This window comes from Curcuma longa, chromosome 11 (assembly GCF_044706935.1).
Source record: "Curcuma longa cultivar G26 ecotype Majalengka, Jawa Barat chromosome 11, ITB_CL_G26_1.1, whole genome shotgun sequence".
Lineage (NCBI taxonomy): Eukaryota > Viridiplantae > Streptophyta > Magnoliopsida > Zingiberales > Zingiberaceae > Curcuma > Curcuma longa.
In genome coordinates, this window is record NC_133871.1 from 953154 (window position 1) to 966828 (window position 13675).

The following is a 13675-nucleotide window of genomic DNA, read 5'->3' on the forward strand; positions in this document are numbered from 1 at the left end:
ACCAAGTATTTCAAGGTACGGATGAATTTATTGCCGTATATATTGATGACATTTTGGTATTTTCTCAAAGTGAACAGGAGCACATCCGTCATCTAGAAATCATGTTAAATTTGTGCCAAGAACATGGTCTGGTCCTTTCTCCGACAAAATGCAAAATAGCAGTGCCCAAGATTGAATTTCTCGGAGCCGAAATTGGTGAGGGGAAATTAAAACTGCAGCCTCACATTATAAAGAAAAGCACCGAAGTCAAAGATGAGCAGCTTCGTGAGAAGAAAGGTCTTCGGTCATGGTTAGGTATTTTAAATTATGCAAGAACATATATACCTAATCTGAGCTCTAAATTAGGTCCATTATATGAAAAGACCTCGATACATGGAGATAAGCGTATGAAAGCGTCTGACTGGGAACTAATTAGGCAAATTAAGGAACAAGTCAAAAACTTACCAGACCTGGAAGTACCGCCTGCGTATATTATACTTGAAACAGATGGTTCTATGACTAGATGGGGCGGTATATGCAAGTGGAAGAAGAACAAATATGATCCCAGAAGTTCAAAAAAGATCTGCGCTTATGCTCATGGGAAATTTCCAGTGGTAAAATCCACTATTAACGCTGAGATTTTTGCCGCAATGGAAACAATGACGGCCTTAAAAATCCGTTTCTTGGATAAAGAGAAGATTATCTTGCGAACAGATTGCCAAGCAATTATCTCCTTCCATAACAAGACGGCGAGAAATAAACCATCACATGTCAGATGGTTGGCTTTCACAGACTTTCTTACCGATACAGGTATTAAAGTTAATTTTGAACATATAGATGGAAAATTGAATTTGCTTGCAGATACTTTATCAAGGCTGATTACGGAGCTGGAGAAAATTGCTGTGCTCATTGAAGATGAAGAATCTACAGCTATAACCCAGCAAGAAGAAGCCTCAGCCTCCACCCGATACCCCCTTCTAACAAGGTACGAAGACTTAATTTGTAAGACTTCCAAAAGAATACTGTACAAGGAGGATCACGACAAGCGAAAAGAAATGGCTGACATTGAAGAACAGTCTTTAGGTCATGTCCTAGCCAGCATGCATGAGCTGGAAATGATCCTCCAAATGAAAGAAGTAGACTTTGGACACAGGGTGAATGCAGAGGGTGGGAGACGAGATCTGATGCCTCACAGAGCCAACGCAAGTAGCGGGGATCAAAATTATTGGAAACAACATCTGCCAGCTCTAAAGCAGAACCGACGTAACCTGTGGAACGTCGTGGAGCAGATGAAAAGATTGAATACTGAGATAAAGCTGATCCACCTGTGAAGCAGTGGTGAGCCCTCATTCCCGAAGGAATCCAAAGCAACTTTAATAAAAGTAACTTTAAAAGGACTGAGCCTCAGGGAGCTGTCCTTTTTAAAAGATACTTTAGTTATCGCACTACCTTAGTGGCGTCCTTAGATGCTTTGTTGATAAGGCCATAAGTTGTAAAGGATGATAAAACGAAGGACGATGGGGCCCAAAATGCGCACCTGCTTCATGATTAATCATAACCTTTTAGCTTATAAATAGGCCTGAAGTTTAGAGGATAGACAGGCAACTTGAGCATCAACCAAGTTCCTTCTTTCCTAGTTTCTCCTAAGTCTTTCACTGTAAAATATTTCTGAAGAAATAAAATTCGAGCAGAGTTCTTGAATTTTATTTCAAAATTCGGAGAGTCGATCCTATTTTGGTATCAGAGCTTAAATTTGTTCTAGGCTCAATGGCAGGCTAAGCTTTATTATTCAAGGTAGAGATAAGGGTATATTATATTCATTTTCCTAAAAGCTCAACATATTGCCAAGATTTCCCGAGAATATTACAATTTGTTGCTGAGAAAAGAACCTTAAGGTCTGAAGGTGGAGACTCAACAAGCATCTTTGGTCTGGTGTTCCGCAAGGCTAGTAAGTGCGTAAGACGGTAAGCCCGGAGACCTAATTGGGGATATTTCTCAAAACAAGAGATAGTATTCCATTTGAAAATCTTGATAAGAAATTTGTTTGATAAGGCAACCGAGTGAGTTAATTTATTGCAAAAGACAGCCAAGTAACGTAAGCCTCCAGGAGGGAGCCATTTGCCAGTCGAGTGAGCAAGAAAATTTTACAAACTCCTAAGCCGTAAGGACAAATGTTCTTATATGTCGGAAAGATTTGAGCAAATGATTAGGGAATGGTATGATACTCTTGACTAAGGCTGAAGTAAGAAGTCTAGTAACAGAAATCTCTAAGCAGCCCAAATTAGTTGAGGAAGAAACCGTCAAATTAATTAAGGAACTAAGGCTTAGTATAAAGAAAGTTGAAGAAATACTCCAAAAAGTAAAGGAGTTAATTGGTGGATGAGTCCAAACTTTGCTAAACAGACCAAAGAAAGGAGTTATATCCAGGCCTTAAAGACAACTGAAGTTTAGAAACTCCAGCAATCGATTTTGCCATCCCATCAGATTATAAGAATCAGTTGGATTTATTAAAAGCTATTGTGAAGCAAAATAATTCTTGAATCTCTCTGATTATTGAACAAGGTGCACAGCTACAGGAGCTAAGTAATCAAGTCAGCCAACTAAAGAAGCAACAAGCTCAACCTCAGGCATCAAGCTCAAAGGAATTCGAAACTGTTGTAGACGAGTTAACCAAAAGAATTGAAGGATTAAATTTGAGAACCAATCCAGTGATCCCAAAGAAAAAGGATTCTTTACTTATATTCAAAAATCCCTCAGAAATTTTGGAAGCAGAAAAGAAGAAGCTCTAATGGCAACTAAACAGCCAGCAATTACATCAACTTCCGTAACACAAGTTCCATCTATGGACGACCAGATTCATGATTACAGACAAAATCAGAGAATAATACACAATCTTCAGAGGCGTATTATGCCTAACCAAAGGAGGTTCAGAAGAACGATTGAGAGCCAACTGAATCCAGAAGAGCAACTGAAGGTTTCTTGATAGAGCATCAATGGTTATCTTATTTCTGATACAAAGAATGCAAGGAGCACTTGACATCAACATCCAAGAAGTAGCATCTGAAGTCTGCCGTATCAATATCAAAATTCTTTTATCACCCGGATTATCTCGGTATCTTAGCTCAGGCGAGCACCCAAAGCGTATTCCTAGCCCACTAAAATCGACTTCTCAAATGTCTTACGTCCGGTGGGAGATGATGAGTCCATCCATGCTTAATCGTCTCATATGCAAGAGAGGCGTGTAATGTATCGTTGCTGTCCACTACACTGATCATTTTGCCTCCTGGATAAAAATTTTGACGCCAACTAAAACATATATACATATCTTATAATGCATGAACAAGGATTGTGCATATGTATTTAATTTGGGACGGTTGCATTTTGCACCATTTCAAGGGCAAATTTGTTGGCCTTATCTATAACTATAAAACCAAGCACCAAAAAATGATAAATAAAGATTTCTATCACTACGAGAAAAGTTTACAGTAACAACGCGTCAACCCTAATGCAGTATTGATTAGATTAGGAGAAAAAAAACATGTAAGGCTTACTTTGGTTAATGGATCTACATACAGCGTGCAATGACTACCAATGCTACAATGTGTAATTTCTATGATGCAATACCAGTCAAGAAATGTTGTAGAATGACAATTAAGGTTAATACTATGTCACTCTACAAGAATCGGTTGTTGCACTCCACCAAAAACTGACAGAGAAGCTTGTTGAAAGTGATCTCACATAATGCCACCATTTGGGTGGAATGTAAAGCATTTCACCTTCTTCCAATACACAGTCAGAAAAATCCAAGTCGTCCGTCAATGGAAATTCGTCTAAATCAATGTTGTCAAGATCAACCTGCAGACAAACCCAAAACAAAACTATGATGCTCTCAGCTAATGCACTTGTGCAAGCTGTATCGATATCTAACTTATTTCTCAACGTTAGCATCATCACATTGTTGAAAAGGCAGAGTCAATGGGCAAGCTATCATCAATGCTTTAGGGACATCAAGAAATATACTGATAAGTACATAATCATTAGTCAGAAAAAGATAAATTCTGCACAGTACTTAAAAGGATTTTAGAAACCATATACCTGACTGGAATTGCAAAGCATGGTCTCTGTATGGGGATATAAGTGCTCTGATGATGATGGTGGATAGAGTCTTACATATTTTCGGCCAACCACCTTTTATGATGACAAAAGATAACCAAGTGAAACAATAAGCATTGGGATTACTACGAATTAACCTGAAAGTTCTGATGTCATGTTTGGTACAAGATACAGACGGATATATAAATTACTGTCCAAGTGGAGAAAACTGTTCAATAAGTTCATTCAAATATGCCTGGATATTAAATATTTTGTTATGGCATTCAGTCAAATAAGTTAAACAAACCTAACATTTAAAAGTTATTTACATCAACTCCCATATGTTCAGAATAACATAATTTATTTCAAACTACACATCAATTTCAACAGAATGCAATACATTTAACCCGTATTAAGATGGCATATTTACAAGTTCATAACTTATACAACTCATACTGCAGCATAATCTGGAACAACAATAACGTGCTAAACAAACTAAGATGTGCAAGGGCATCCATCAAAAGATTTGTACCAAAATACACAAGAAACCATTAAGATCATGAGTGGAGAACAAAAGCCATGTGGTGAATGGGGACCAAAAGAGGCACAATCAAGGGTATCTTGGTGTTAGTGTCAGAAATGATGATAACCAGGATAAATAACACCACCGCATCTTGAAGAGGAAACCAACTATATCAGCACTATTGTGGTCACAGATAGAGAAGAGGGAGTTAGAACATGGTAAAAGTTGAAAAGGCTGAACAATTAACCCAAAAGAACTTGATAAAGCTAGGACTAAAGTCAGTTTCTTGGAAAAACCATCCTTGCCCAAATGATTCTTGTGGAGAGTCAGGACAATTCAATTCAGTTTCTAGAAAAAAAAAAAAAAACATCCTTACCTGATGATTCCAGTTTTCAAAACAAACTAAAAAATAAGCGGGAAAAAACTGAAAACGGTGAAATCAGATTGAATTTTCTGAAAAAGGAAAAAAGAAAAACTGAGCCAAATAAAATCAGATCCATAAGTATATATACAACTAGAACAACGAGCCATGAACTTCAACAATCTGGGGTTGACTAAACGGATCTTCTCAGAACTCTATGCATAACTATATAATTAACTATTCAGATTTTCTGAAAGTGGAGAACTATTTGTGGATGGGACTTACACTGTATTCATATATGTACAGACCATGTCAGTTTTTAAATTGAATTGGGTGAACAGGTTTTATTCCCAGAAAGATGAAGAATGTTTTAATTAATGTCTTGAGCAGCTTCGTCATTCCAACATTTTTTTAGATGTAAGGATTGGAGGAAAGTTATTATGGTGTAAAACAACCTTATACATAGATCAAATAATCCAGTCATATTATCCAAATGCTATATCTTCTGTCTCAGCAACAACAGGCTCCACACGTGCCAGTACTATGTTGATTACTAACATTAAATTAAGAACTCGAAATAATTTTGGTTATAGGATAAGTCTTAACCACTAACTGAATAGTGACAAGTTCCAAGGACTTCAATGTTAAAGAATACTGTAGGTATCCATTAATTTCTTTTCCATTATGTAAGTTATCTTAAATCTCATGGATTGGATTTGGGTCATTCTGCTAGTGATGTGTAGTTATTTCCCAAGGCAGGACAGGACACAACACTAATTATGGAGAAAGGCAATCAGAAAACATCCAATTGGACCCTAGTCCATGAACTGCTCCTCCTCAACCCCACCCACACTTTCCTCCTCACCCCCTCCATTTCCCCGCCTCCACAGGACCACCAGCAAGGAGCTCTTCCTCCTATCTGCTACCACATTGCCTTCCCATCAATTGACACCTCTCTATCCATCGCTGCCACCTCCTTGTCCCTCTTCTCAACCATCAACATTACCTTGCCTTCCATTAGCTTCCTTCGCTCATGAACCCTCTAGCTCCTCAGTCTTAAAGTCCATCCCTCACAAACACCAATATCCACTCTGCCCCCATTAAGACCTACACCTCTTCCCACAATGACCAAGAAGTTGTCCTCTTTGAGAAGCTCATGATCTGTTCTTGGTGATTTGTTCTCCATCTCTCAAAAACCATTCAGCCTCAACGTGGAGCAGTTCAACCCTACAGAAAACTTTTAATTAAATTTCCTCTTCCACCAGTGGGCGCTGTTACATCAACTTCCTATCTTATCTTTCTGACCCCCCAATCAGACTGATGATCTATTTAACGGATATTTTTTGTTTCATAAAGTTTTTAGGTATCAATCCGCATGTGATTCTCCTTGGAGATTTGAAGCAAGAATGATATTTATGATAGCATGAATCTTGATAGAGGAAGTTAGTGATAATGGTGACTAATGATATTGCATGGACGCAACCAAATCAAGTATATTGGAGCATAATTTGGATAGTATTGTCCTGAATAGATCTCAGATTTGGTCTCTAGTAGATTCTGCTTAGACTCGATCATCAAACTCTATCAGGTGGTTATTGATATGCAATGTCTTAAGCAACTTCAATATTTCTAGTTTGCTTCCTTGAGTGATAATTATATATGATTCAGCAACAAGCTATGTTTGAAAAAAGATATGTAATATTCAAATATATATCACTGGAAATTTCTAATAAATCATCAATTTTTTGAAAATTTAAACAAGTGTTTCCAAATCTACTAACTTCTAAAACATGGTCGAGCCCATATTAAGGCATATTAGCATTTAGCAACCAAACCATCCTGTTATGGACTAGTTCCTCGGTTCTCCAGTAAATCCAATTCAACCTTCATTGGTGGCAACCATAACATACCTACTAAACATCATGAACACCAGAAAGGCCAAAGCAGCAGGGTAACTTGCTGTGGATAGTCGAGTTTTCACATCAAGCAGCGAAGGACAAAAAATGGAAAAAAAGAATAAAGAACCTGATGGTGATTTCCAAGCATCTTTTTGCATTTATTGCTAACATATCAATATACCTGAGCAAAAATATTATGATGAGGATCATGGTGCAGTGGTGTAACTGTACCAAGTGGACCAAACCAGGCATTGAGAGAACGAAGTTCACCACCACCAGCAAAGCAATAGTCTGGAATCATTATGTCATCACGGAGCTCCCTTATCTTCCAGTTCAGTGGGGAAAGTTATTCAGCACCAATAACATTATTATATGGCATTAGAAATAGTATTATTAAGATACCTGATCAAACAAAGGATGCTGAGCTAGGTATGTTAAGTTGGAAGAGCAATTAGTTGATTGTGTCTTTTCAAGGAACTGAGAAAAGGTAATCAGCTCTTGCTTCCATTCAGAACATAGATAGTTCTTTCCCACCTAAAAGTGAAAGCAGCACCCTGGTTAAAAACTCTTAAATGACTCAAATATCTTCATTTGTGCTCAAAAGACAAATTATTTCTAGAACCTGCAACTTGAAATGATCTATTTATTACAAATAATACCTTAACCAGTTTAACTAATAAAATGTAGCACATATTGTAGTTAACTGCAAGTGTAGCATCCACGAATTAAATATCATCATCAAAATATAAATTTATCAATACTTCCAATATATTGGAAACTCATTTTTATAATTATTTAGAAAACTCTGAGATTTTAGCAAGTCACACTAAATGTCATGCTGTTTCACCTCATAGCTGTTTGTATACCCACTAGGAGAAAATAATAACTCATACTAAAATTTTCAGCAAGCATAATTATATTCATGCAAGAACTTCCTGTGATTTAACAAAAAAGATATCAAATCTGGAAGATATAGAAGCAAAGAATGAATGGACCTTAAGTTGTCTAATTAGCATGATAGGAATTTCAATGTGTATAAATTCATGTTCCTACTAGCAAGAAATAAAAGATGATATAAACTTGTAGTGAAATTAAAACAGTTCTGACCACAAGAACAAATTTATAACACTGGCAACAACAGAAGGCACGAACTTTGCAATCAAAGAATACTTCCATATTTTTATAAGGTGGAATGTATTTGTGCACAATGATACCAACAAGAGAAAATTAAGCCTTACGCTGTTCTTTAGTTGGTCTTAGTGCAAAACCATCCTTACATTGCAAAGTTTAAAAAATCAATGGAATCATAATATATGGGGTAAATCCATGAGTATCAACTAAACCTGTCCTTGTACTGGTAGCAATTGTGAATTTACTAGTAGCTACATTGAAAAATTGATGAGTCATAACATTTTAACTGTTCAGAAAGAGTAAACCCTAAACTTTTAGGTTTCAATCTCTTAGATTAAAAATTTTTTTAGTGCAAATGTAAGGTGAAGTTTATCGTTCATATGCAATTTGCTCTCACAATTTGAATGACATCAACAAAGCTTAAGGCTACTCACCTCGACAGGGATAGTTCGATCTCCTGCTACCCTTTTTAGATATTCCATGTCCTTCCACTTTGTTCGTGCAGGCCAGTGATCAATGCATCCACTGATTATAACTGGAGAATCCCGTAAAAAATAATCACATATAAATGTCTCCAAAGAGAGAGACAATTGTTTCTCAACTTTCTTACACGATAGTGATCTGTGTGGCAGGATGCACAGTGCCTACAAGAGAAGTTTGTAATATGATAAGATAATAATAGGTGGCTGTTAATAATCATTATCATTCAACTAAGCACAATTCTATATACATGAGAAAGAAATTCAACTGGAAAAAGATTTCAATAACACTAGCATGCAGGTAGTTAAAAAAGATGGATTGAATACAGAATTACAAACAAAGCTAAAACAAATGAAAATCATTTTAAAGAACAAAAACAAGAAATTAAGGGAATTAGATTTTAACAGAAAAAGAACTTTTTTCTTTGAATAAGGTTTGATCAGAGATATTGTTTATCAATTGGCAAAAAACATAATAATTCAGCTAGCTAACGCCTAAATCTTTTTCATCCATGATTCAAGTAAACGTCAGTTGCATAGGTCTCCAATATAGCATTCGCTTGAGTAATGCAAATCTTGGTATTAACCAGTGAAGACCAGATAGATCTTTCACCAATTAATTTACAGGTCATTACGATACTCTTTTGCCCATAATCTGGACAGAGTTGGTGGTTTGGAATACACAAATTAACAAAAAAAAATACAACCATAAGAAATTGGCAGCTAGAATGGTAGAAGCCTAGAAGTTAAGAACTAAACAAAAATAACATAGAATGGAATCAAATTCGCCAGGTGAAATAACATGGTTTGACAAATGAAGGTCAATACCAAGCATTCGAGCAACCGGGAAAAGCAATCACTAACATAAAGCAAGTTATATTAACAACATATTGGGAGGAGAAAAAAAATCCTACAACTATAATTAAAGAAGTTATTGTTATTTTTAGGAAATGAATCTCTAACCTCTGCCAAGTCTTGGTTCGCGGAGATCCCCTTTATCCACATGTCAGCACAACCATCGTCTACGGCCGCGTTCTCCACTCCCTTCTCCGCCATGATCCTCTCCACAGCAGCGTCGAGGTCGCGACGGAGGAGCGGGCCACCCATAATAAGCCCCATGTCAAGGGCGCGGAGGGCTTCCCGTCGGTCGCCAGCGCCGGCCCGGAGTTCCGCCACGTGGAAGCAGGCCATCGCATAGGCGTCTCGCCAAGCAGGGACGACCTCATGCCATGGGCCTGAGTGAAGCTGCTCCCACGCCATCTCCCGCGCCGCCTCTGCAGCCCGGAGGTCTCCGCCGGCCGCCTTCTCCGCCGAACTGACGTAGGCGAAGCCGCCCTCCTCGGTGATCTTCCTCAGCAGTGCAGCCCGGCGCTCTTCGTCGATCGCCATCGGCTTGTCCTTTTCCGCCTCCGTGGCGGCGCCGACGGTTCTCGCCTGAATGTGACGCAGAAAGCTAAAAGCGCAGGGGGCAGATATTTTTCCAGAACACCGAATCGGCGGGTTCTCCTGACCTTCACGGTAGGCTTACCCCCCCCCCCCCCCCCCCCCCCAGATAGCCTCGACTCGACTCGATCTTGACGGCATACATAATCACATGATGGAGGTCACACATTTGGTTTTCCACGGGTAGTTGTCGTAGACACGGCGACGCGTGTCTTACATTACACCGCCACGACAACTAAATGGGACCGGCCGCGCAAAAGATTCCGACAATTTACTGAACTGAGTTCAGATTTTTTTTTAATATTTAAAATATATATTCAATTTTATATTTATCAAAATAGATAATTATTTTTTATTATTTCCCAATCGATTACACCTAATTAATCATCAATCTGACTGTTAATTTTTTATCCATTATATATATATATTTTTAATGAATTCGTGATAAAATATCTTTAAAATATATCAATTTCAAAATCTTAATATTATTTAAATTTAAAAAATTAAAATTTTTTTGATGATATTAATGAGTAAGTATAACAAATTTAGGTTCTTTAATAAATTATGTCAAATTATTTCAATATTGTAAATCTTTTAAAAATTTATATCTCTCAATTTAAACTATGAAATATATGTCTAATTGTATGATTATATTCAAAATAATATAAGAAGTACAATAAATTAATTTGAAGTAATTCTAAGATATCTAAGGTCATCAATAAGTTTCAATAAAAATTTATTGATAATCCTACGGTGTCTAGAATTTTAAAATCTTGATATAATCTAAATCACGAGAATTCTAAAAACTCTTTGGTAGTGTTGGTGAGTAAGTAACATAGACCTAGATCTTTTAATGAGTTTACGTCAAATTATCTTAAGGTTATAAATGTTTCAAAAATTTACATCTCTCAATTTAGATTATGAAATTTAGATTTAAGGGCATGGTTACACTCGAGAGGCTCCCAGAAATATAATGATCATAATTTGAAGTTCCTAAAGTCATTAATAGATTTTTGACCAAAACTCATTAACGATTATAGAATTTTAAAACTTTGACATGATTTGAACATCAAGCATCTATTAAAATTCTTTCCATTGTGTTACATTTTTTAATGAGCTCATAAAAAATTATCTCAAAGTTACACCAATTTTAAAATATTGATATGGTTTAAATTAGAGAAATCTTAGTAACTCTTTAGTGGTATTGATAAGTAAGTATAACACGCTTAAGTCATTTAATAAGCTTATGTCAAATTATTTCAAGGTTGTGAAGCATTTAAAAATCTATATCTCTCAAGGTAACTATGGAATATAGGTATGGATTATGGTTATATATTCAGAATGATATATATAAGAAGTATAATGAACTTAATTTGAAGTATTTATTTTTTAGGTATCTAAGGTCATTAACAAGTTTTGATAAAAACTTATTGATAATCCTATAGTGTCTAAAAATTTAAAATCTTGAGATAGCCTAAACAAGAGAATTCTAGAAACTATTTAGTAGTGTTGGTGAGTAAGTATGGCAAGTCTATGTCCTTTAATGAGTTTGTGTCAAATTATCTCAATGTTATAAAGGTTTTAAAAATTCACATCTCTAAATTTAGATTATGAAATCTAGATTTAAAGGCAGAGTTACATTTAGGAGGTTCGCAGAAGTATAATGATTATAATTTGAAGTGATTCTGAAGTTCCTAAAGTCATTAGTAGATTTTGGCCAAAACTCATTGGTAGTCCTACAATATCTAGAATTTTAAAACCTTAATATGATTTGAACTAGAGGAGTCATATATAGGAACCCTTTGGTGATGTTAGTGAGTAAATATGACAAGTTTAAGCCCTTTAATGACCATGTGTCAAATTGTCTTAAAGTTGTAAAAATTTTAAAAACTCATAGCTCTCAATCTAAACTATGGAATTCAAGTTTGAGGGTATGGGTTACACTTAAAAGGCTTTTAAGAGTGTAATGGCCATAATTTAAAGTGATTTTGAAGTTTGTAAGGTCATCCTCAAATTTTAGTCAAAACTCACTAATGACTATACAATATCTAAAATTTTGACATGGTATGGACTAGGGGAATCTTAGGAACCCTTTGGTAGTATTAGTGACTAAGTATGATAGGTCTAGGCTCTTTAATGATCTTGTGTCAAATTGTCATGAGGTTAAGATTTCACCCACAACTTTCAATCTAAGCTATGGAATCCAAATCTGATGGCATAGTTATACTTAGAAGACTCTCAGGAGCATATTCATCCTATTTTGAAGCGATTTTGAAGTTCTTAAGACCATCAGTGAGTTTTGGCCAAAACTCGCTAATGACCTTAGGCACCTCAAAAACACTTCAAATTAAGTTCATTGCACTCCCTTTATTATCATGAGTGTAATCATGCCCTCAAACATGGATTTCATAACCTAGATAGAAAGTTATTTTTAAAATTGGCATAGCATTGAGATATTTTGTCATGAGCTCATTAAAAAGTTTAATGTACAATGGGCAGAATATTTAATAGTTGACTAATGAATTATGGGCAGTCGACTGCTAATAGAGGAGGGGTATGATGGGAAACAACTACGTATTTTGGTAAATATGAAAGTTGGGTTTGCATTTTAGATATTACGGAAACCTAGCTACACGATTCAATAATTTGTCATAATAGAAACATTGATAGCTACTGCGCTTCTACCCCAGCATTCTACAGGCACTATCTTAAACCAATAGAGAAATGAGCAAACATGCTTATAATAGTAAATTTAGAAACTCTCCTGTCATGCTCCGGGAGACGGCTGTCCGAGAAATTTCGACAGCATCTCCCCTGTAACAATTTACTTTCCCTGAATACAAATATAACGAGGCCTACATGGCCACAATAAGGCCTACACGGCCACAATCCACACATGTCAAAATAGATATTCAAGTACTAAACCATGTAAATAAAATCCATAACCAGTAATTATAACGTACACCACAAAAACTGAACATGTCTAAGAAAATCCCTACGACATAGACTAAGTTTTGACACAAATACTGAAATACATAGAAAACTAAAATTTCTTGTGTGCAAAAACAAATGGCTCAACAAGAAGGCTCAAGCACCGCGAGACCACCTCTATTTTCGGGTGACGATTTTCCATACTGGAAAACCAGGATGGAATGTCACCTGAAAACACAAGTAGAGATGTGGATCATCATCCAGACGGGACTCACAATCCCAACTGGTAATGATGGAAAACCACTCTCTTGCGAGCTCTGGGATACCGCCACGATGAAGAAAATCGAGGCAGATGCAAAAGCCACCCAGACGCTTCAATGTGGACTAACCAAGGAGGAGTTGAACCGAGTCGGCCCGATCAGCAGTGCCAAGGAGCTGTGGACCAAATTGATCGAACTTCACGAAGGCACTTCCGACACCAAGGTAAGCAAGCGTGACCTGCTGATTAATAAATTATATAATATTAAAATGCTAGAAGGAGAGTCGGCAAGCGGGCTACACGCGAGAATAAAGGACATTCTCAACGGACTACACTCGATAGGAGAACGCGTCGACAACCGCGATATTATAAGGTATGCACTCAAAGCCTTCCCTCGGAATACCTTGTGGGCATCAATGGTAGATGCCTACAAAGTTTCCAGGGATCTGAATAAAATTAAACTAGATGAATTATTTTCCGAATTTGAACTTCATGAACAATCTAATACGGAAGTGCAGGAGAAAGGTATCGCTTTAATTGCAGGTTCCGAGCCAAAAAGACGAAAAGTACCGGAAGAAT

At 36.7% G+C, this 13675-nt stretch overlaps 1 protein-coding gene across 3 annotated transcripts; it reads right to left on the bottom strand.

Moving 5' to 3' along the window:
• Window positions 1–3424: 3424 nt before the first annotated feature.
• LOC141841160 (lysine-specific demethylase JMJ30) lies at window positions 3425–9942 on the bottom strand. Of its 3 annotated transcripts, XM_074729286.1 has the most exons (7): window positions 9427–9922; window positions 8595–8628; window positions 8419–8519; window positions 7256–7387; window positions 7035–7178; window positions 4075–4167; window positions 3425–3834 (listed from the first exon to the last, which is right to left on the bottom strand). In XM_074729286.1, exons 1-7 carry the CDS (start codon window positions 9850–9852, stop codon window positions 3643–3645), a joined length of 1122 nt encoding a protein of 373 aa, XP_074585387.1. In that variant the 5' UTR covers window positions 9853–9922; the 3' UTR covers window positions 3425–3642. The 3 variants fall into 3 exon arrangements, with proteins under 3 accessions (XP_074585387.1, XP_074585386.1, XP_074585388.1); XM_074729285.1 differs by having other exon boundaries at window positions 8419–8628; XM_074729287.1 differs by having other exon boundaries at window positions 3747–3834; window positions 7085–7178; window positions 8419–8628; window positions 9427–9942.
• Between the last annotated feature and the right edge of the window lie 3733 nt (window positions 9943–13675).

Coding starts and splice junctions, on each gene's coding strand:
- LOC141841160 (XM_074729285.1), bottom strand. CDS start 9,852: ATGGCGATCGACGAAGAGCGCCGGGCTGCACTGCTGAGGAAGATCACC. Junction 7,179..7,255: donor AGCATCCTTTGTTTGATCAG/GTATCTTAATAA, acceptor CTGAACTGGAAG/ATAAGGGAGCTCCGTGATGA. Junction 3,835..4,074: donor TGCTTTGCAATTCCAGTCAG/GTATATGGTTTC, acceptor GTTTGTCTGCAG/GTTGATCTTGACAACATTGA.